The following is a 23,511-nucleotide window of genomic DNA, read 5'->3' on the forward strand; positions in this document are numbered from 1 at the left end:
ATCCCCTGGAGACAACGGGCATCCCATAATTCACTTTATTAGATGCTGTCCTGAATTAGGCGGGATAAGTAACTGATAGTTCAACCATTGTGTTCATCCTTAACAAAAGCAGGGCAGTATCATTTTAGGAATATGAATGAATTCAGTGGTGATTTTTGATGAAGAATCTGGCCTTATGGGAATAAGCAGAAATCAGTTTTGGAAGGTAAATAGTAATGTGAAAGCAAGAAGATGGAGTAAAAAGGCACTAATCCAGATAAATAGCTGTGTTAGTCAACATAAACTACAGAACATATTAGCACCTTAAAGACTAACTAACCAAATTACTATGGCATAAAGTTTAGTGGACTAAAGTTCATTTCATCAGATGCATGATGAAATAGTACATGGTCCACATGAGCTGTTGTCATAAATGTGTTCATCTTTAAGGAGCAAATATTAGTCCCTTCGTTGAGGATTGCAACTGTGGTCACAAACCATATATTGGTGAATGTAGGAGAATTTACTCCATGACAATGAAGAAGAGAATGTATTCATGGAATCTGGTCATAACTTCTACATTCTTTTGCCTCCGAGGCTATTCTATCAGACTGATCATTTCCAGGGCAGGGATTTTTTTGGTACCTGCTTCTGGGGATGAACCACAGAAGAAGGTTATTGCCCTCACATACTGCTTGTGGACCTCTGTGGCACACAGGGTGTGGGATTGGGTAGGTTTTGGACTGATCTGACAGGGCTATTATTACGTTTTAATGATCCATTGCCCATTGCCTACACAGGCTGGCTCTTGGGGGATTCAAATAGGAGCCTTTTCCAGTCCTGTCTGAAGATGGGAGGGACCTTGGGCCTTTTGTATGGAGAGCAATGCGCTCTACCACTGGGCAGTGGCTCATCCACTTCCCTTGGATTTGCACAATTCAGAATCAGAGTCCTTCAGCTTTTACTTGAATGACGAATCCCAGTTTTTGCAGCAATGTTTACATAAACACGTTCCGTTCAAATAAGTGTTTTAAAGAGTGCGTGGAATAACCATGTATACATTTAATCAATATTTTTTTTTTTGCAAAAGAAAAGTATCTAGAACCAGCTCACACAGGTTTTGCATTAGATATAGTTTGCACCAATAGGGAAGAGCTATTTATGTTGTTTTCACTGTGTTGGGATGGTTTCTTCTTTAATTAGCAAGGGGAAGCAATATATTCAGACACAGTGTTCCATGAATACATTCTACCTGCAGTCAGATGCAGACAGGCACCATGTGTACATTTTAAATGAAGGACCCAAAATTCCATTGAGGGAGTTCAGCTTGCAAAATCAAAAGCTTGAGCGTCTTCTGATATTCAGTCTCTGGACTCATTCCGTGAAATTATACCCCCATTATTCACATCTTCTTTCTCAAACTGTTATTAAATGTGCTATGAGAGAAACCAAAACCCAATGAAAGCTATAGCTTTTATTTTTAATTAATACATAAAAAATGTAGGTTTTCCAAATGAACGAGTTCAGTTTCACTGGCCACCTAGCTGGAAGGAGGCCATCTCTTTTTAAAAGGCCAATGCTCTTTTGCATAGATTAATTCATTTAAATGCAAATTAGATCCTCTCTATTGTCTACCACTAAGGCTAGAAATCAGCCGCGGCTATTAAAAATTGACTAAGTGGCAAACTTAGCTAATGGATGCAGTTTATTAATTTGTAAGCCAAATACAGATAGATTTTGCTCCTTTGTTTAATTCATAATTAGAGAATTACCTTGTAGATACTAAAAACAGTAATACCATCTTGGCCCTCCATGCAATCATAATATTACCCAGGGACATTAACTGTTAAGTCATGTTTATATTTGGGGTGGTTTTTGTTGGTTGGTTTCTGCATTTTTACTTTGGTACATAACACAGAAATAAAGTATTGCCATATAAACAAATACATTTTTAGAATAACATGGGACCTATTATTGAGAGCACCTTCTGAGATTTCATTATCCTAATATTTGCACTGCTGTTTCTCTGTGGTGGAATTTCTTTCCTATTATCTGACTATAGAACAGGTTGTATATGTAGGACTGTTTTAAATCCCTTCAAAAGAGGCAATATTCTAGGAACAAATAATTGGACCAAGACTATAATCCTTGTATACTTCAGAGTAAGCATACTTCCTTCTAAAGCGGAATTCAGGGCCAAACTATATGTGGCATTAATGGTGTAGTTTGCCCTTTGGTGCAATATTTTTTGCTTCAGAAATTCTCAGCATAGTTTCTGATCTAGATTGGAACCCTAAGCAAGTAATGTGGGGTTTAATCCTTAGCTCCTGCTGTGGTCCAAATTCATATTGAGGTCCCTGCATTGATAATTTCAATGTGGGGGGCAAAGAGGAGAGACTCTCATTGGAATGAATGCAAGCTTTCCCTGCTAATGCAAATGCTAATACAGTGCCCTTGATCCAGATTTGGATGGCAACAGTAAGATTAAAGGCCACCCCCTTAAAGTGTGTTAGCATCTCCCTTCTCCCTCCCAATAAGCAACAATGACTCACCTGTTGGAAAGCTAGCATAGTGGTTCCCCACTGTCGGAATACGTTTCACGGATCCGCCATAGGATCCACATTTGTTTAATTATTTAATGAAGTTTTCGAGAACTACTTTTGGTGTTAATACGCGCAAAAGCGAAAGCAAAAGTAAGAATGAATAGTCTGGTTCATTAATAGATTAATCCGCCTTTACTTTATAGTTCCGGTCATGTTCAAAGTTATTAATGAGCATTAAGTTTGCTTCCCGCCCTTTTGGAGGGCAGCAACAGTGATTTTATTGGTTGAGGCATTGATCATGATGTCACGTTGGTTCCTAAATAAAAGGCCAAGGCACCCCCGCTTAGGCGCGTTCGTGCGTTCTTTCCGTTTTGCTTTAGTTGGGTTTTAGTTGAAGTCAAGTTTAGTTTAAGGGATTAGGAGCGGGCTGGATGGGTTGGATGGTTTTTCTTTTAGTTAGAGTTAGATCGCGGAAGATCATTCGGTTTAGCCTTAGTTAGGTTTCTTTTAGGTTTAGCCTAGGGCTAGGTTTGCGGAAGATATTTCGGTTTTAGTATTATTTAGCTAGCCTCGCGGAAGATTGGGCGCGCAGGGACTTTAAGCTTAGGAGAACTTAGCTTAGGGGACGAGCCTATGCGGGTTGTGCCGAAGCCACTAAAGATACAACCGGTGTCTGTCTTCCTTTGGGGGTAAAAAGGGGGGAGTAAAAGGCTTAAATTAAAAATTTTATTTCCTTAAGTTGGTCCACCTATTCAGAGTCAGGGTATATTCTATTTCTCGAGGCAACGTTTCATTTAGAAGGCAACTAAGAACTCATGCACCTTCGGAGTCATCAATTGGCTTACTCAGCTTCCTTCGGATTGTGAGACTTGGCCGGCGCCCGTGCTCAAAAGCACGCGGAACGCTGGCCGCTTTCCCCGCAACTGGTACCTCGTGCATGAGCAGTACAAGTTTGTGCACGAGGAGCTCCAGCACCCAAACCCCGACACCCCACCATCCAGTGCGCTGATTCTGCCCCACAGCCAGGGTCCCAGTCTGGATTGGAGGCCCCTCCCGCCATTTTGACAACGTGTGAAACAAAAAGGTTGTACACAAGCTTGGCAGGTCATATATAGTTTGACCCTCATATCATTGACTTAAAAAATAAACATGGATAGGATTGGCCTATAAGAGTGCAAGCCTAAGAATATTATCTTGGAAATTACGTAGTCTCCTTACCTTCTGTGGAATTTACTTTCAAAAAAGCTGTGGCTGAAAATTAGGTGTACAATTGGAAGACAGGTATTTACTGTGCTGCAGAACTGGGCAAATTTTAAGGATATATTCTGCTGTATGATGAGAAATTTACCAAACATCAGATGCATATGTAAAGTAGAGCATATGGTGAAATCTACCCACAGCAAACCTTTTCAGTCCTAGGCAGGTTTGCCCAGACGTAAGTTCTGTTTGTTACCACTGGGGCTTACTCCCTAGTAACTAAGTGTGTTTAGGATTGCTTTCTGAAAATGCGTACTCTACACCAGAAGAGAGGTTTTTTAAAAAAATAAAAAAACCAAAACTAGGCATCTAGAGTAGGCTTGCATGTTTGGCCTCAAAAAGACATTTTGAATAGAATTTTTGGAAATCTACAAAAACACACTGGATGCAATTATTTGGCATCTGCCAGTGCTGAATAATAATTGCAGCAACTGGACACTTTGTTTGCAGTATGTGGGAAACTGCAGAGCTTGCGCAGCATAGACAAGAACTGCCAGAGGCACACATCTGTTTGTGCAGTTCTAGTTCAGTAGTTTAAGGAATGAAGTATCACCTCATTATAGAACTGCCATGTATGAGTGAATTTGTGGAGCTTGCCCTCCTCACAGTAAGACAGTTCTAATCTTCTCGCAACCCACGGTGGCAGCATGGAGATGAAATGTTAAGCTTATCAGGCCTCATCTGTACCATCACTTACTTAGTTAAACCCAGGCCATCTATTACCCTGTCATTTCTTTGTTCTTGAGGTTCCTGGATGCAGAAAGCTAATACTGAAAGATACAAGATATCCTCAAAAGACTTCAAAGTAAGAGACTTTGAAAGTGCAAAAGGAAAATGGTACATCTGCAGCACGGTGTTTTAAGAGTCTTTCCTCTCCCCAAGTAGAAAATGCAGTGCTGCACTCTATACCAGGCACAGGGGGCTTCTCCAGTTCTTCAGTGAGAAGTAAACTTCAGGAAGGAATTACTGATTGTATAGCTTATGCAATGACAATATGGAAAACACAGGTGTGTAAAGGGATTGTGCATAGTTGCATTTTCTTTTGGGCAGAGGTTTTGCACAGAAGAGATTTGTTAATTTAGGGAAATACATAGAAGGAATGTTTCCTGTTTCCTCCACTGACCTGCATTCTCAAAGGGTGTGATATGTCACTATAGTGTGGCAAGAAAGGATGGCAAGCGTGGTGGGAAGATTCAAGGACAACCAAAGAAACATTTTAACATTTCAGTATAGTATAGTATAGTATAGTATAGTATCGTATCAAAATAATTTCCCCCCACATACAACCAGAAATCGTATAGCATTGGCTGTTCTACATTTCTCCATGAAATATTGTTGTGCTCAGAAAAAATAAACTTCTTTATGTTGATGTGGAGATGAGGATTCGTTTGTCTCAAATTAGACCTAATGAAAATGAGATTACCTCATTTATAAAGCAAGCTCACACTTCTCATTGAGTTTGTATACATGCTGAAGGAGCACGTATGTAAGATGTTCGTTTATAATTATATTTTGGGAATGATTCGTGTTCTTATATAGCTGCATTGTTTTATGCTTTCTGGATGTACCATTATATTGTAAAGTAGTTATGTTCTGTGTTATAAATCAAGCACTGTTAGGAGTTGTTTCTTTTTGTTTTCCCATGAATCAATACAAAATTCAGGGTGGCATGAACACACACACACACACACACACACACACACACACAATTGTCCAGTAGCACCTTAGAGACCAACTAAGTTTGTTCTGGGTATAAGCTTTTGTGTGCACACACACTTCTTCAGAAACAGAAGTCACCAGACCCTTATATATAGTGGGAGGGTGGGGTGGGGTTTTTCTCAGGAGGGTAGTAGGAGATGGGTGATTGACTAAATGGGTATGGTAAACCTGTTTACCATCTACATTTTTATTCTGAAAGTGTGGCCCACAGAAAAAAAAAAAGAGAACCGTTGGTGTAGACAATGGTGAGCTAAATGGACCAAGTTGCAGAATACAGCTTTTCCCAGTGGAAAATGTGAGTTATCATAAAGTTGGATTTTGTGTCTTCCTTATTTGCTTGAATTAAAAGTATGTATCCTGCTGCCCTGATTTGCATATGTCACTGAAAAGCATCTATGTAAAAGCCCCCTATCAGATATGGTGATAAAACTTAAGATGAACGTAGAAAACAATAGACTTCTGGTCAAAGACTGTGATGAGGTGTCCCCCCCCCTTTTTTGCTGATTTCTGTAGAGGGTACAGATTTGATGGGGCTATCTAACTGATTTGTGCCATATTGATTTCTGGTATGGTGATTTTCAGCAGTGAATTCTAGCCTGCAATTCACATTTGTGCAGCCCTTAACTGAGAGAGGGGTAGTGGTGGGTAGGAGAGAGGGCAATACAGTTAGCAAGGTAATGTACAACTGGCTCAAACTATCGCAGTCTTCTAAATAATAACAACCAAAATGCATTTACTGGTAAGTATTATTTTGTTTGTTAAGTTATGGTGAAATTACATTTGTTGTGCCAGTTCCTCCCTGCAGTGGTGCAGGCGGGGAGGGGAAGATGTGTTCATTTGTTGCTTGTTTTGATTGATTATAATAGCATTTGATATGATATGGTAGGTACATGATATTTGTTAGAGGCATTGTAAGCTGTAGATTATTCATCAACATTTTTCTAGAAAACGGAAAAGAGCTACAACATGAATAATGAGCTCTGGCTGTTTTCTTTGTGTACCAACCATTTCCTTAATTAGGTTTCAAGCTTCATCTCCTTCGTTTTTAACTAAAAGTGTGTGATAAAAAGGAAAGAAAAGCCTCTGCATCTGTGCTCTCGTGTGTGTGTGTGTGTGTGTGTGTGTGCGCGCGCGCAAACTGAATTGAGAAGCAGCTAGTGTTTTCTAGTGTCACAGTTACAGAAAGGACTCTATAAGTGGCATTCTTAGTTCATTATTTGCAAGTGTCATATATTGCTGTCAAAGGCAACTGCTGCGCATAGATGGGAACACGAAACAAGGCCTGGAGTGCATGGATTCCGGTTCTGAATATTATATGCACCCCAGCATTTCTATTTTAAACAATGGAAGGATGACTGATATAATTTGATATGTGGATATAAAATATGAACATAAGACAATCCTCTGCTGGATCAGGTTGGTGGCCCAGCTAGTCTAGCATTCTGTTCTCACAGAGGCTGGCCAGATACCTATGAGAAGCCTGGAAGCAGGAAATGAGCACAACAGCACACTGCTCTCCTGTGATTCCCAGCAACTGTTGTCCAGAGGCATAATGCCCCCAACAGCATGGAAGTACAATATAGCCATCCCCAAGAAAGCCCATTTTTGGTTCCACTTTTTTTCCTGTGGGAGTCATTGGTAGGTTTTCTTATGTTTTCAAGAATGGAACTCTCTTCTCTGGATCAGGATAATTGTGTGGACCCATTTCATAAGGCCTGACTGAATTCTGTGTTGTTCCACAGCGAAATATAAATGGATACATAATAGGCTTACACTGATCAGGTTTGAAAAAGGGGGGTGTTTAAAAGTGCTATTAAATTAAAATGTAATTAAAATTTTAGTCTTCAGCATACATAGTGAAAAAATAGATGCCAGTAGCACCTTAGAGACCAACTAAGTTTGTTCTTGGTATAAGCTTTCATGTGCATCTGAAGAAGTGTGCATGCACACAAAAGCTTATACCAAGAACAAACTTAGTTGGTCTCTAAGGTGCTACTGGACTATTTTATATTATATATATATATATTTCAAAATAGATGCTATACGGCATAAAAACTTCCTGATTTAATAAAAATAGCAAACAGCTCTCTTGAACCAGAAGCATTATGGAGGCTGCTTTACCCTTTCCCTTCTGACCATTTTCTGTTCAAACTAATTGTTTTCCCAGTTGCTTTTCCCCAGGGTGCAAAAAGCAACTAGGCTGCAATTTTAAGTTAAGGAAATCCAGAGGGGGAAGAGTTAACTAGTCCTTCCACGCTGTTCCTTTAACCTAAGCTGCAATCTCCTAAACTGTGCTCAATTAAACAAAAAGTTGGGATACTATTATATGAGCTTGCCATGTAACTTCTAGTTTGGGCAAGCTGTTCAGCTCCCCTAGAACAGACTAAAATGAATGAAATTGATGAAAACATAAAAATTCTCTCTCCCTCCCCGCTTATGTTTCCTGCTAATAACTCCAGGGGCTGCATTTGACACACGCACCTGCCTTGTCCAATGGATGTGGATCCGTTGGTGGCAGAGGTGTTCGAGAATGTGACAAAATGCAGACAAGAGGTCAATGCTCTGTCCTTGACAAGAAGCAGAGTAGTGCCAGGAGTGAAATAAAGCCAATGTGAGAGTGGAAGTAAATGGCCCACATTATCCAGAAAGGGAAGTTTTAGGAGGACATTATTCAAAGAGATAAGCAAGCGTAGACCCTATTAAACTTCACAGTCATGATGAGTTTTGAGCCGAGGGAAAAATATGCGGGTCAGTGCCCCCTGCTTCTGCTGAAGCTAAACTTTCGGTTTAGTTTATGGCTAAGCCATCTCTTTCTTTTGCTTCTGAAATACTTTTGAATAGCAGCATTTCTCCCAGAGAGAGGGAGAGAGAGAGAGAGAGAAACCCAGTGATACACTGATCTATACGATAAGCACTATGTCAGACACTCCAGAGCACTGTGGAAAAATGCAAATATTTGGTGGCTTCCCAGTCCGAGTCATCTAGTGGGGAGCACCTCAAATGCTTGTTGGGGGCCCCTCCAGTCTGCCTTAAGATGCCAAGCGCTGATGACTGGCCCGGCCAACATTATCCCACCTTCTTTTTCCCTTCACCTGTCTTCCCTACTCTGAAGTGTTAGAGTCAAGGCACCACGTGGACAAGGAGATTCCTACTCCTTGTTCAACTGTCTGTATCACCCTCCCTTTAGCAATGTTGCTAAAGGTAGGCAGCAGCAGAATAGGACACAAGAACATAAAAGCACCACTTCCAGCAGGTGAAGACTTTCTTTGGGAAGACTTTCTTTTGGGAACTGATGGTTTTTAACGAAAGGGCTGGTGCCATGCTGTTTTTATTGCAATTATTTGTATGATTTTAACAGAATCTCTCTCTCTCTCTCTCTCTCTCTGGTTTTAATTCTATCAATGTTTAATTGTTTTTTAACCACTTGGCGGAGAGTGGGGTTGGCACCTTCTGTAACAGTATGCACTCCTAAGGATAGATGAAGGTGAAGTTGTGCCATCCCCACTGTGTTACAGTCTTTATGGAAAGACTAATATAGATCTCATTGTACTCAAGTGTTAAAAAACCAATTAGTCCCTTTGAGACTGGGAAATGTGTCTAGTTCCTGGGTTGCCATCCCACTATCTCTAAACCATTGTCCAAAGAGTGGTGGCACTGAACAGCTGACAATGAGTATTTCAGTACTGTCTCATTTCCTGTGAATGATCTCATGTTGTCCACTGTTTTAAGGCACATGGTTGACTGATTTGTCTAATATAGAAAGGCAATAGTTTGTTGATGTGTTTTGCATTTCTGTCTGGATACTGGAAGAAACCTGTTCAGAGTTCCCTAGTAACTGCTGCTGATTCACTCCTTATCTTCCTTGTCCTCACTTTTTCTCTAATTGATTTCAATATAGTGAGATGATTTCAATATAGTGAGATGCTGGCAACCTCAGTGATTACAGCTCTTTTGTTTCTTTCTCAGAACATTGCTGATAGCAGCACAGTTATCTTCATTCCAGAGTAGGAGTGATCTCCACAAAGCTACCTGCTCTGAAAGGAGTGACATTTAAGGAAACGGCCTTTATGCTGACACAGTGGAATCTGTGAGCAAAGGAACATTTTCATGTAGGAAGTGATATTGACTTAATGGGTTAGGGAATGAGTGAGCATGGAGACTTAATGCAGGGATGTTATGTTATGTTTGGCCTTATACTGTACATCTGTTTAAAAAGCAAGCAAATAGCTGGTGTGAGAAGCTCCCAACTGGATCCAGACCAGGGTATGGGTGGATCTTTCACCCTATTATGAATGGCAGGCATGGTGGAGATGTAGGTGATTCTAATTTGGTTTTTGGTAAGCTCCAAGGATTAAACCCCCCCTTCACCCCCATGCCAAAATACTATGCCCCATAACACACCAGCTTTTTAATAATAATAATAATAATAATAATAATAATAATAATAATAATAATATCAGTCTCATAAGGCAAAGCCACATGGCAATCATCAAAGTGAGTTCTCAGTAGGGTGTGTGGACATTTTGGAGACGTAAATCCTGGAGAGCAGGGGAAGAGGAGGAGGATCTCTACCAATGGCTAAAAAAAGCAGGGTTTTTGTTTAAACCCCCCTGCCTATTCCCTGAACAAGCAGTCCCATGTTGTGTTTACTTGCATCCTTATGCTGCTGGGTAATAGCCCCAGCAAAAGAGGGCCACATGGGTATGGGAATTGCATGGGATGATCAGGAATTAAATAAAAAGAACCACCCATGACTCTAAATCATCCCACCTGCCACTTCTGTGCAAAACTTTGCTGCTGAAACAATTGTGGAGGATGGGGGGGATGAGCTCTCAGTATTGGTACCAGTTGAGCTCACTGTCTTCCTCTCCCATACCATATGGAGATACGTACCCCGAATGCACATTGTTGAAGTGTCATAGGGCAATCAGTTGCTGTGACTGTCTCAGTGTTAACACCACTTTGGAGTGGGTATGCAAAGCAGAAGCAGTTGGAGGGGTGGAGCTGAGGTGCTATCCTAGCTTCCTGGCAGGTGCGTCACTGTTGTTTACTGTCGGAATACGTTGCACGGATCCGCCATAGGATCCACATTTATATATTTTGTTTAATGAAGTTTTCGGGAACTACTTTTGGTATTACTACGCGCGAAAGCGAAAGCAAGAATGAATAGTTTGGTTCACCAATGAGATTAATCCGCCTTTATTTTATAGTTCCGGTCATGTTCAAAGTTATTAATGAGCGTTAAACTTGCTTCCCGCCTTTTTGGAGGGCAGCAACAGTGATTTTATTGGTTGAGGCATTGATCATGATGTCACGTTTGTTCCTAAATAAAAGGCTGAGGCTCCCCGCTTAGGCACGTTTGTTCAGTTGATTCATGTTTGCTTTAGTTGGGTTTTAGTTGAAGTCAAGTTTAGTTTAAGGGTATTAGGAGCGGGCTGGATGGGTTGGATGGGTTTTTCCTTTTAGTTAGAGTTAGATCGCGGAAGATCATTCGGTTTAGCTTTAGTTAGGTTTCTTTTAGGTTTAGCCTAGGGCTAGCCTTGCGGAAGATATTTCGGTTATAGTTTATTTAGTTAGCCTCGTGGAAGATTGGGCGCGCAGGGACTTTGAGCTTAGGAGAACTTAGCTTAGGGGACGAGCCTACGCGGGTTCTGCCAAAGCCACTAAAGATATAACCGGTGTCTGTCTTTCTTTGGGCCGAAAACTTCATTAAACAAAATATATAAATGTGGATCCTATGGCAGATCCGTGCAACGTATTCCGACAGTTTACCATAAGAGGAAAGTTGACGGGGAGATCCTCATGGTGCAAATGCACAGGTGGGAGCATCAGATTAGTTCTGCCTCCTCTAGTGCCTGGTAAGCAACAGCAACCAACCTTCCAGGAAGCTAGCGTAGTGACGCCGCCCCACCCCTTTGCAATCCGCTTCTGGTGCAAAGCATGATGGGCAGACACGAGTCTCTATACGGGGAGTTATGGTTAACCACAAGTGCTGTGTGTGGGGCCCAGTTGTTGAGAATGGAACCTGCCCTTCATATGTCACATGTTTACTGTGAGAATCCTGGAAGTAACCCAGTAATGGCGCTCACATGCACGGCTGCCATGCAGAGAGGTAAGTTGCTCTGACTTGTGGGGATCTTGCGGGGAGCTTTCCCATATTACTTCTTGCAAGGTTTCTAAATGCCTTATTTAGGATTTTTTTTCTCAAAAAAATGCACAGGAAAAGCAATATAGAAAAAGTTTAAGGAAAAGCATCTATTCTGAGGAATGGGGAAACATGTTAGGCATCAGAATGCCATTGACTGTGTAGCAGTCGTGGGAAGCATAATAAAACTAATTATCTTTGAGGGTTTTCTCTCTCTTTTTTTTGCGTGCTGTTGAAAATTATCATATAAAATACCTCTACTACAAAAACACAGAATTTGTGTATCTAATTAAAGTGGCTATTGTTCTATTCTAGCTGTCACTCTTGGCAAACTTACTCTGGAACCGCATACCCTGAGATTGAAAGTGAGCGTAGGAACGCCTGCTTGCTTGGGGGCTTCATCAGAGCTTCACCCCAGGGTCACAGTGAATGTAGGATGGTGGTACATGTGGCCCTGTCTAATTAATAGGGCATTTCCCAGGTCACTCTCACAAGGTAAAACACTGAAAATCACTGATGGGTAAAATGAATTACCAATTTCACACATCCTATACTGTCTCAGCATCATTTCATGGGGCAATTAGTGCAAAAGCAATTATATATCTATGCAACGTCATAAAACATGTCTTATATTTTTCTGCTATGCCAATGCCCCCCCATACACACAGAGATCACTTAAGAGTAGCAGATAGCATCTTTTAATCGGAATAGACTTTGACTTGCTGTGTACACAACATACATTTGAAGCACATGACTTCCCCCAAAGATTACTGGGAATTGTAGTCTGTTAAGAGTGTCAGGAACTGTGGCTCTGTGAGGGGAAACTGCAGTTTCTATAATTATTTTGTTGTTGCTGCTGGGAGGGGTAGTAAAGGTAAAGGTAAAGGGACCCGTGACCATTAGGTCCAGTCATGGACGACTCTGGGGTTGCTGCGCTCATCTCATTTTACTGGCCAAGGGAGCCGGCGTACTGCTTCCGGGTCATGTGGCCAGCATGACTAAGCCACTTCTGGCAAACCAGAGCAGTGCACGGAAACAGCGTTTACCTTCCCGCCGGAGTGATACCTATTTATCCACTTGCACTTTGACGTGCTTTCAAACTGCTAGGTTGGCAGGAGCAGGGACCAAGCAACGGGAGCTCATCCCATCGCGGGGATTCGAACTGCCGACCTTCTGATCGGCAAGCCCTAGGCTCTGTGGTTTAGACCACAGCGCCACCCGCGTCCCACTTGGTAACTGTAGATACGTATAAATGTAAGAAAAGTGAAAAGACAGCAATTTGTTGTGATATCAGAGGCACATTAGCAACCGATCTATGCATTCTTTTTCATTGCTCAGTTTTAGACTCTAAAGAATTCATTACGGCAGAGTTCCAAGCCTGTTGACAAAAGCTTTTGGCTCTGGACCTAGAAAACCTCATTAACAGCTGCAGATTGTATTAGTTTTAAGCTTATTATGACTTTTCAGACTCATTTATCGATTACTTTTGATTGTCAGGACATCCCAAATATAGAATTAAACAACCTTCAGAGAAGCCAATTAAGTTTTATAGCTGTTGCTGCCAACTTTTCCTTGCCAAAATGGATTGCTGACAATACGTTGGTGGCAGATTAAGCTGAACCGAGGCAACGTTCTGGTTCACATTTAACACCAAACCATGGCTCAGATACTCTCTCTGCATCCCTTCCTCACATGCTTCAGTTTCCTCTGTGACTTCCTGGTTCTTGCCATTTGTGCTTGTCCTCCAAATCAGAATCAGAAACGACAGCCAAACTGTGGCTTTGAATTTCAATTTGGAGGGCAAGTGCAAAGTATAATTTGCCAATATGGTTGTGTGAATGTGGGCCTGATTCAACTAATGAGCCTCACTAATGGAAGAAGAGAAGAGAAGAAGAGAAGAGTTTGGATTTGATATCCTGCTTTATCACTACCCAAAGGAGTCTCAAAGCAGCTAACATTCTCCTTTCCCTTCCTCCCCCACAACAAACACTCTGTGAGGTGAGTGGAGCTGAGAGACTTCAAAGAAGTGTGACTAGCCCAAGGTCACCCAGCAGCTGCATGTGGAGGAGCAGAGACGCGAACCCGGTTCACCAGATTACGAGTCTACCGCTCTTAACCACAACACCACACTGGGTCTCACACTGGAAGCCTGCACAGGGACTTCTGCTAGCACAGTGGGGATTTTCCCCCTTTCCCCCCATATAAACCCCAGTGGGTGGCGCTGTGATCTAAACCACTGAGCTTTTTGGGCTTGCCGATCGGAAGGTCAGCGGTTCAAATCCGCTTGACGGGGTGAGCTCCTGTTGCTCTGTCTCAGCTTCTGCCAACCTAGCAGTTAGAAAGCATGCCAGTGCAAGTAGATTAGTAGGTACTGCTGCAGTGGGAAGGTAAACGGCGTTTCCGTGTGCTCTGGCTCTTGTCATGGTCCTCTGCTGGCCACATCACCCAGAAAGCTGTCTGTGGACAAACGCCAGCTCCCTTGGCCTGAAAAGAGAGATGAGCGCTGCACCCCCTAGTCACCTTTGACTGGACTTAACCATCCAGAGGTCCTTTCCCTTTACCAAACTTGTCCCCAATATTGGCTTATGTGCAGTGATGGTGGGGCATTGGGACAACCCCTTGAACAGTACACTGCGGGGGGGGGGGATTTCTCCTTTTGGAAATCTGAAATGTTTCCATTTACAGAATGATTGCCATAGCACCTTGCTGAATTCCTCTCTGGGAAATCAGAGAGAAAATCAAAGCAAAGGAAGGATGGGTCCATGTGAGTGTGCAATCCTATAACGTGTTCCTGGTTTGGAGATAACTCTGGCTTAGGGATAAATTAAATATGACCCAGTTAAAAAGTTGACAGCTACTTCCAATTTAGCAACCTCTAAATTCAGTGGGTTCCCATAATTTCTCATCACCTCTAGATACTAGAATAGTTTTCCTTGATGCAGCACCACCAATGTTTCTTCATGCATCAGTATTGCTAGCTAATGGGTGACATCCACCTGTATTTCCCCACTATCCGAATAGACTTCCACTCATGCAATAGGACTTCCTCCCCCCCCCCCCACCGAAGCTCTTGTGCTGGGTGTTGAGGAACCCTCCAAAGTAGATTTGGGAGTGCTGCAGCATGGAGAAGAGGAAGGGAACGCCAACTGTGTGAGTGGAAGCCCACTAATGTAGCCATACTAAAGGAAATAACTCATTTACTTGCCATAACCTCAGTAATGTCAAAAACTACAGGCTTATAAAATACAGTACTGGCCTTTTTGGATTGATTTTGTGGTGGTTTTATATGTTGTCATAATTTATTTATTTATTTATTTTCATTTCATTTCATTTTTTTATTTTTGTTTTATGAAGCTGTTGTGTGCTGGCAGGGAAGGCTGCTTATTCTTGAAGGTGATATAATAAGCAAACAAATAAAGGGTATAAATCCAGTTCCACACACCCCATAATCAAGCATGAATTTGAGGGTAGTTTATGCCTTGTATATTTACAATTAAGCAATGGGATAGAACCACATATCTAGGTAGAGAAAGCTCAAATTAGATGTTGCCAACATTGTTTTTTCCCCAATAACTCTTCTAAAGAGAGAAGTTTGATGTGGTATATCAGCTGCTGTACCAACTTCATTTGATGAGGGCGGGGATATCAGTGCAAGCAGGAATGCTGCTCAGCAGTTGTGCCTTATCAACATTTCCTTCCCATTTGTTCATCCAAACATGCTAAGTAACCCCATCAGAGCTTCCAGATCAGTATAGGAAGGCTGGTAGTTGACTATGTGAGGCTAGCACACACAGGAATGGCCCCTAACCACCTGCTTTTGATGTGATTCACTATTCAGGGATAATACCAGATCAGGACTCCAGTTGGTTAGACTGAGCATGGTGCTGATAACACCAAGGTTGCTGGTTTGATCCTCGTATGGGACATTTCTGCACTTCCAGCTCTAGGATTCTATGGCTATAGTTGTAGGAGACTAGAAAGCTTTCTCTTTCTGTGTTCTGCTTGCTGCAGGAGTGCCAGTGGTTATCTTTTGGCCATAGTGGGTTCTTCTGGTGTGTGAGACCCCCAGAGGGCAGGAGGACTAGTATCTTGTGACTTACACTATCGTTCATCAAGAAAATATTGCTTTGATGTCTAATCCCATTGGCTTTGAATTTGTTCCCTACTCTGAATTAAAAATATAAAATAGGAGGGTGGTTTCATTAGGCTAGGCAGCACTCTTGATCATATAGATTGTGGACAAGATGCATTTATTATTATTATTATTATTATTATTAGGCGTGCCTGGCGTGCTCTGGTCCATGGGGTCACGAAGAGTCGGACACGACTGAACGACTGAACAACAACAAATTATTATTATTATTATTATTATTATTATTATTATTATTATTATTATGCAAACTTTCCACTTCAAGTTCCTGTGAGTTGCTTTTGGCACCTTATTACCATATACTCAGTGAACACACAACTAAAAAATTGACCCAAGTGCATGAACAACATTAAAAGTTCTGACAGTGAAGCAGTGTTTCTCTTTTCCTTGTGCTTGTGTGAAATGATCTGGCAAAATAGATGCTGCAGAATTAGTGTGTGTGTGTGTGTGTGTGTGTGTGTGTGTGTGTGTGTTTTTCTTTCAGAAATGATAAATGTTCTTGGGACCGTGCCTTGCCAAATGCTGATTCGGCTAACAAAAGGAATTGGTGTTTTGAATATTTCTTGTACTGCATCAAATCTGAAGTCTTATGAAGATTTGCATATTCACTTTGTGAATGTGACAAGATTCTTATCTAACCTGTGCTTGTCAGCTTTCATTACTTTCTCCTCCACTTCAAAACAGTTATTTATTGCTGACTTTGAGTCTGTTTTCTTCTCTTTAGTAGTTTTAATGCATGTGTATTGTTAGAATGATTTTGGTTTAGTTTTGTTTAATGTGGTCAATGGAAAAGAATCTCTGGGCACATATATAATTAACTCACAAAGATACACATATATAATTAAAACACACAATGAATAATGCAAATACCAGTATATGACCTCTTATAACATAATCCCTCACCTAAATCAGTTTTAAAGTTTTGTCCTATTTAATCCAAGCCAGGAGTCTAATTGACCACAGAATGCAAGAAGTTTCAAAACATGTAAACTTTCTACAGTGTAAAGCAGTGGGAACCAAGTTTTACGTAATGTGATGTAATGTGATTATTTTGTATGATATGATTGCATAGCATAGCATAGCATAGCATAGCATATCTCACCTTTTCTCCAACAAGCTCAAGGTGACATACATGGTTTTTCCTCTCCCCATTTTATCCTCAAAATAATCTTGTGAGGTAGGTTTGGCTAAGGAACAGTGACTGGTCCAAGGTCACCCAATGTGTTTCGTGGTTGAGTGAGGAATTTGAACCCTGGTCTTTGCACTACTATAGGAGGAAGAGGAAACAGCTGGTTTCATATCTGTTGCACTGCCATATCGCTTCAGTAGAGGGTGATACAGCAGCTTTTAACTAAGTAGGGATCAGGTGCCATAGGGCTACATCTAGCCCTAAAAAAAGCTGCTGACTGTCTTTGCCAGGCTTCCTCAAATTCGGCCCTCCAGGTGTTTTTGGCCTACAACTCCCATGATCCCTAGCTAGCAGGACCAGTGGTCAGGGATGTTGGGAATTGTAGTCTGGAGGGCCGAGTATGAGGAAGCCTGGTCTTTGCTCTTCTTTTTGAGCTATGTCTTGTTCAGGTGCTGGCTGAGGAGCTCACTCACCAGATCTCTACTTTGACTCCTCACTGAATTGCCTGCCTGACCACCTCTCTGCTAGACCATTGGTCTGTCTCCAGGCACCAGGAGAAAGGTCTCCCTGTATTATTGCTCTGACTGATTTGGATATTGCTGTGAAGTTACATAACTCCAGAACTGTGCCCCATAGGTAGGGTTTTCCCGACCCAATGTAGCATCTTCAACTAGATGAAAACAGATTGGAGCCTAAAGTTGGTCGTAGACATCTCATATGCACTTCATCAAGCAATGGCTGGTATCCTAAGGAGCACACGCATACATGTTTTTCATGTGCACCTAGCTCTCTAGGATTCAAAAAGCAATTTAAGGAGTCTGGCACATACATTCATGTGTTACCATAGTCAAAAAGAGGAGATTAGCATCTGTAATAACAGTCTGTAAGCGTGGTGTCTAAGCGACTGCTCTATGAAACAAGAATCTTGATTCTAGTGCTATGAATCAATAACTTTGATTAACCTTGCCTCTTTCATGAATACTCCAGATGGCCTTTTGCAAGCTACTTTCTCTTAGTTTGATACCACCACCTGCTATATGGACATCTTACAGAGTTGTTGTAAGAATTGATAATGTGTCTGAATCTCTTTAAACACTTGTGCGTGCTATGCAAATGTTAAATATTATTTATTGTTTTAATGCAAATGTTTAAGGCAACTTGAATCCCTGGATGACAGTAATGCACTGAACAGGCTGTATCATTCCCTCTAATAGTGATCTCAGCTGGTGAATGCCTATGCCTGTTTTGCGGAAACAAACCACTAAGAAACATAAAAAAGATTTTTAAACCTAAGGGTCACCCTCCCTAAAAACCCCAATCAGTTCAGTGAGGACTAAGCAAGTCCAGTAGTCAGGATAATTAAGAAGGAAAAATGGGATAGACCAGAGGTCCCCAATGTGATGTTGTTGGGCTACAGCTCCCATCATCCCATGATGGCAAGGGCTGAAGGGAGTTTGATTCCCAGCAGGTTCTAGGATAGAGTACCGTATTTTGGAGAAGGGCCTGGCTGGCTTGAAAGAACTCTGAAAAGGAGGACTCCTGCTAGGTGCTGAGGATACACTCCCTACATTTTAAGATAGAATCTTAGAGTTGGAAGGGATCCCAAGGATCATCTAGTTCAACTCCCTGACATACAATAATATGCTTCCTTCTGGGGATTGAACCTGCAACCTTGGCATTATTGGCAACATGCTCAAACCAACTTTGGGTTGCATGTCTTGCCAGTACTGCTAAACATATATAAGCTGGGTGCATTCATTTCTGCTTTTGCTTCCTGATATGGGCTTATAGGTCTTAGATCTGAAAACAGTTTCTCAAGGTACAGAGCGTTAGCAAACTTTAAGGAAAACTAAGGTCAGTTGCTAAGGAGAGATCCTTTATCAGAATCAAATGTGTTCTTATCAGAAATAAACATGATGGGGAATTCCCTCTCTGCTTCTTGACCTGTCAGTATAATGAGTAAACTTGTTTTTTTTAAGGCAGTTGTTTTAGATATTGATTTTAAGAAAAACCCAACCATGATCCTTGAGGGAACCATTAAACCTTTAATGGAACCAGTTTGCCTGAAATGTCTGCAGTTACTCAGCTGTTTCATATATTCAGCACTCCCATCTCTCTCACTGAGTGTTTTCTTTAAACACACACACAGCTCTTGGAATCCTGTGAAAAGTGAAACCTCCAATTCCAGGGAGTATATAAATCCTCGAGGACTTGGGTAGGGATAAAATAAGGAAAGCAATTTTAACTTTGATTTCAATAACTGAATATTGATGGTTTTGACTTGTAATCTGCCTGTTTCTTCTGTTCACTGTCATCTTCTGATTTTCTCTAATCAAAATGGGAAGGAAGTAGCTATTGATCTTAGACAATATGATCAAAGGGATGAGAAAAAAGCATACTTTCTTACTTGTTGATGATGACAAATTGCTCACAAATTGAGGGAGAAATTGCACAAACCCTGGCATGTTCTGTTTGTAAAGAAAATGGGCAGGTGGAAGGAAAAGCACCCTCATTAAAGTAATCCAATATAGTTCTTTTCCCCCCTTGTAAAAGAACCTGAGCAATCCTGTATACAGTTTCCTGTGAGTAAAAAACAGACACACTGAACATAATAGCTTTTGCTTCTGAGTAAATACGCATTGGCTTATGCTGTTAATTTGGTTATTATGGTTCATATAGGCAGGTTTGCCATCAGAACCTACTTAAAAGGCGCGTTAGAATGCTTTCTTCTTACTACTGCATGTTTTGATGCATTAAAAAGGGGCAAAATGTCACAAAGAGCCTGGAAGGAAAGTATAAATCCAAGTATCTTTAGAACACATAGTATTGAAATTCGTACCAATGTCAATCAAATAATAATAATAATAATAATAATAATAATAATAATAATAATAATAATTTATTTGTACCCCGCCCATCTGGCTGGGTGAATAAGAGGAAAACAAAAGTGATGTGGCACTTTCTCCATGTTCCCCCTCCCACCCCCATGAGAGAGGCTTGGAAGGGGTCAACCAGTAGCAGCTGGTGTTGTGGGGCAGTGCCACACATTGCAACAGCTTACCTGGATGGGACTGGGTTGGGGCAGAGTGGTGGTGAGTGGGGTCCGGGCTGCATGAATGCACCTTACATTTGACAGTTGTGCATCAATAATTTGTGTGTGTGTGTTAAGGATCTCCAGGTCTGAATCATAGCTCAGTCTGTAGAGCATGAGACTCTTAATCTCAGAGTTGTGTGTCCGAGCCCCTGTTGGGCAAAAGATTCTTGCATTGCAGGGAGCTGGACTAATTACCCTTGTTGCCTTTTCAGCTCTACAATTCTATGATTGTAGGTTACACACCAAAATAAGTATTTCCCCACGAAGCTTGAGAAGTTACACCATGTATCTAATTGCATTAGATTAGTTCTGCTGTTCCACTGAGCAACTTCTTTTTCTCCTGCAGAAATATAAAGAATATGAGAAGGATGTTACTGTAGAAGAAATTGATGGTCTTCAGCTTGTGAAGAAGCTGGCAAAAAATATGGAGGAGATGTTTCACAAAAAGTCTGAAGCTGTACGGGTAGGTAGCAGATAAAATTTTCTTTTATGTTTTGGGTAACAAGCTTGTACTCCTGGCATCTCAGTATGATGCTGTGGAAATGGACCGACGGAAGGGCCTCGGGAGAACTACGCGATATGTGGCCTTCTATAAGGGAAGATCTGAAAGAGTACTAAATATCTGTTTTGATATAAACAAAACAGAAACCTTAATCATTTGATACTACATTTTCTCTTTCTTCTGTGCATTTCAAATTTCTTCTGGGGAGTGTTTTATTTAGAAAACATATGTCAATGTCAAAGGACATATACATATTTTTAGCAAACTGTGTACACCAGAGGAGTAAAAATGGACGCAGTCCCATAATTCCTTCCTCACTTTCCTGGTTGTTACACTCTGTGATTGGTGCACACTTGTGGCACATACACGCTGTACTCCATAGTCAATATTTCTTACAAAAGAAAACAATTCAGAGTTGGATACTGGGAATTAGATCTCAGAATCTGCCTGTCCTGTAGAAGCACATGAATTATTTTGAAAGCCATGTTGTCAGTAATTGGTACATGGCTTTTTACTATAGCTATTTTGTCTTTCTAAGAGAATTTTCCTGAGGATTAGTTACTGTGGATTTTTCAGTTCAATCTGCAAGGACTTTAAATTTCTTTTAAAAAAAAATCCATATTATATGAAGAACACATTTAAAAAGGAATGAAAAGCAAACAAAAGATTTCCTGGTTCAGTAAGCAGGACTGTGGGTTTTCTGCAAATTAGCAAGAGTGCAGAAAGTGTATTGGACACAGGATTCAGCTTGTTGAGTCTTTTGGCTTCCTTTTTAAAAATGGTGATATGTGTGAAGATATGCTAAATGTGCTGAGACCTCTGAAGCCAGTGGGATGGCTGAGGAACATTTTCATTTGAGTGGACATGGAGATTCTATGCCCTGCAAAGCTCATTTCCCCTCCCTGCAACTAGCAAAACCAGAATGGATTGTGCAGAGGATTAAGAATGGCAGACTAAATTATGTAAGAGAAAATTCTAGAGCAAGAAGAAGATTAGGGATATTTTGATCAATTGCTTTTGGGGTGGATTTAGGCACACATAATTTCTGTCATGCAGAGATTCAAAGGACCAGTTATTTTAAGCTGGCAGAAAATTGGAGCAGAAGATCTACTTCTTTCTGAATCCTGCTGTGCTGGAATTGTAAAAACTGCTCTGCTTTTAGAAGCCATTCTCTGGTGACCCTTTGCAATGTTTAGATCAGTCTTCCTCAACCTCGGCCCTCCAGATGTTTTGAGGCTACAATTCCCATCATCCCTGACCACTGGTCCTGCTAGCTAGGGATCATGGGAGTTGTAGGCCAAAAACATCTGGAGGGCTGAGGTTGAGGAAGCCTGGTTTAGATGAAGCAGCCTGATCCTATAGTCCAGCTAAGGTCACCATTTCTCATCTCCCCTTGTGCTGGACAAGTTAGTTAAGTAATCTCTATCAGACAGTAGTGCTTATCTGCTTTTTGATTGGCCAGTGGAAATCTAAGTACTTTATGAACAGTATAAAAAGTTGGAAACTCAGGGTCAGATAACATCTTTGAGCAGTAGCTACCACATTGCCCGGATTTTGTAGTCACTCTCCAGTTATGACTAGATTTCAAATCTCTTTGTTGGCTTCCTCATGCTTGTGTGTGCATCATGGATAGTCCCCTCTACTGGTCTCTGTAATTAGAAATCAGTCAGGGGGAGGATTTGAGAAGGAAGAGACAGCTTACAGAACTCTAAAAGAGTGGCAACTCCTAGCTGCTCTGCATGGAGTGGAGTCTTCATTATGGGGCTCCTCAGGGAGTGGAAGTGCTCGACTGTTTCTTTGCCTCAGATTAGAGCCAACAAACTGAAGCTCAGCCCTGATAAGACTGAGGCACTGTTAGTGGGTGGTTCCCTAGACTGGATGGATGGGAGGTTGCCTGCTCTTGGTGGGGTTACACTTCTTCTGAAGGAACGGGTATGTAGCTTGGGGGTACTTTTAGATCCTATGCTGTTGCTTGAAGCTCAGGTGGCCTCAGTGGCATGGAGTGCCTTACATCAGCTTTGGCTGGTGGCCCAGCTGTGCCCCTATCTGGATAGGGATAGGCTAGCATCTGTCGTCCAGGCTCTGGTAACCTCTAGGTTAGATTACTGCAATGTGTTATACATGGGGCTGCCTCTGAAGATGGCTTGGTAACTTCAGCTGGTGCAGAATTTGGCGGCCAGATTGCTCATTGGGGCAAGACGGTTTGTACACATTAGACTGATCCTGACCTGACATCACTGGCTGCCAATTAGTTTTAGGTCTAATTTAAAGTGGTGATTTTGACCTTATAAAGCCATTAAAAGTTCAGGACCACAATACCTCAAGGACTGCCTGACAGTGATGAGGGATTGAAGATTGAAGTGATCATTATGTGATATTATGGCAGTAGACAAAGTTGGATTGTAACTTTTGAATAAACCTGTTTTAATTAAAATAAAAACAGTATTAAGGGACACGGGTGATGCTGTGGTCTAAATCACAGAGCCTAGGGCTTGCCAATCAGAAGGTCAGAGGTTCGAATCCCTGAGACAGTGTGAGCCCCCATTGCTCTGTCCCAGTTCCTGCCAACCTAGCAGTGATCGCCAATGAAGACTTACAGCCTCCTTAGCCACAAGCATGGTACAATGCAAGATGCTCTGAGATCTAAATATTAATACTAAATATTTTCAAATGATATCATTGACTGAAATGGTCTCCTAGCAACTAACTGAATTAGCTGAAAATCATCTGTGCTAATACAGCATGTTTTTCATTAAGAGAGTTATTGTATAAGAGTAGAAGAGGATTATTGCAGAGTATTTTTTGTTGTTTTTTAAAAAATAATATTTATTAGAAAATTTTTAACTTCACACATACAAATAGCACAACTATACATTCAACAAATAAAAACAAAACATAACAACATAAATATTTCTTAAAACTAATGTTACTTCCTCACATTATAGTGGGACTTCCTCCTGCCTCCTCCTCCTGCGTCCCTTGTGAATACCTTT

General features: G+C 41.3%; 1 protein-coding gene across 1 annotated transcript in view; it reads left to right on the top strand.

Annotated features, from left to right (window-relative positions):
• CACNA2D3 (calcium voltage-gated channel auxiliary subunit alpha2delta 3) overlaps positions 1-23,511 on the top strand; it is a 487,051-nt gene that overhangs the window by 98,108 nt on the left and 365,432 nt on the right. The window contains exon 3 of the mRNA XM_033140932.1: positions 20,363-20,479. Coding sequence (XP_032996823.1) covers positions 20,363-20,479 — 117 coding nt within the window. The remainder of the gene's footprint in view (positions 1-20,362; positions 20,480-23,511) is intronic.

The sequence above is a fragment of the Lacerta agilis genome, chromosome 2 (genome assembly GCF_009819535.1).
Source record: "Lacerta agilis isolate rLacAgi1 chromosome 2, rLacAgi1.pri, whole genome shotgun sequence".
Classification (NCBI taxonomy): domain Eukaryota; kingdom Metazoa; phylum Chordata; class Lepidosauria; order Squamata; family Lacertidae; genus Lacerta; species Lacerta agilis.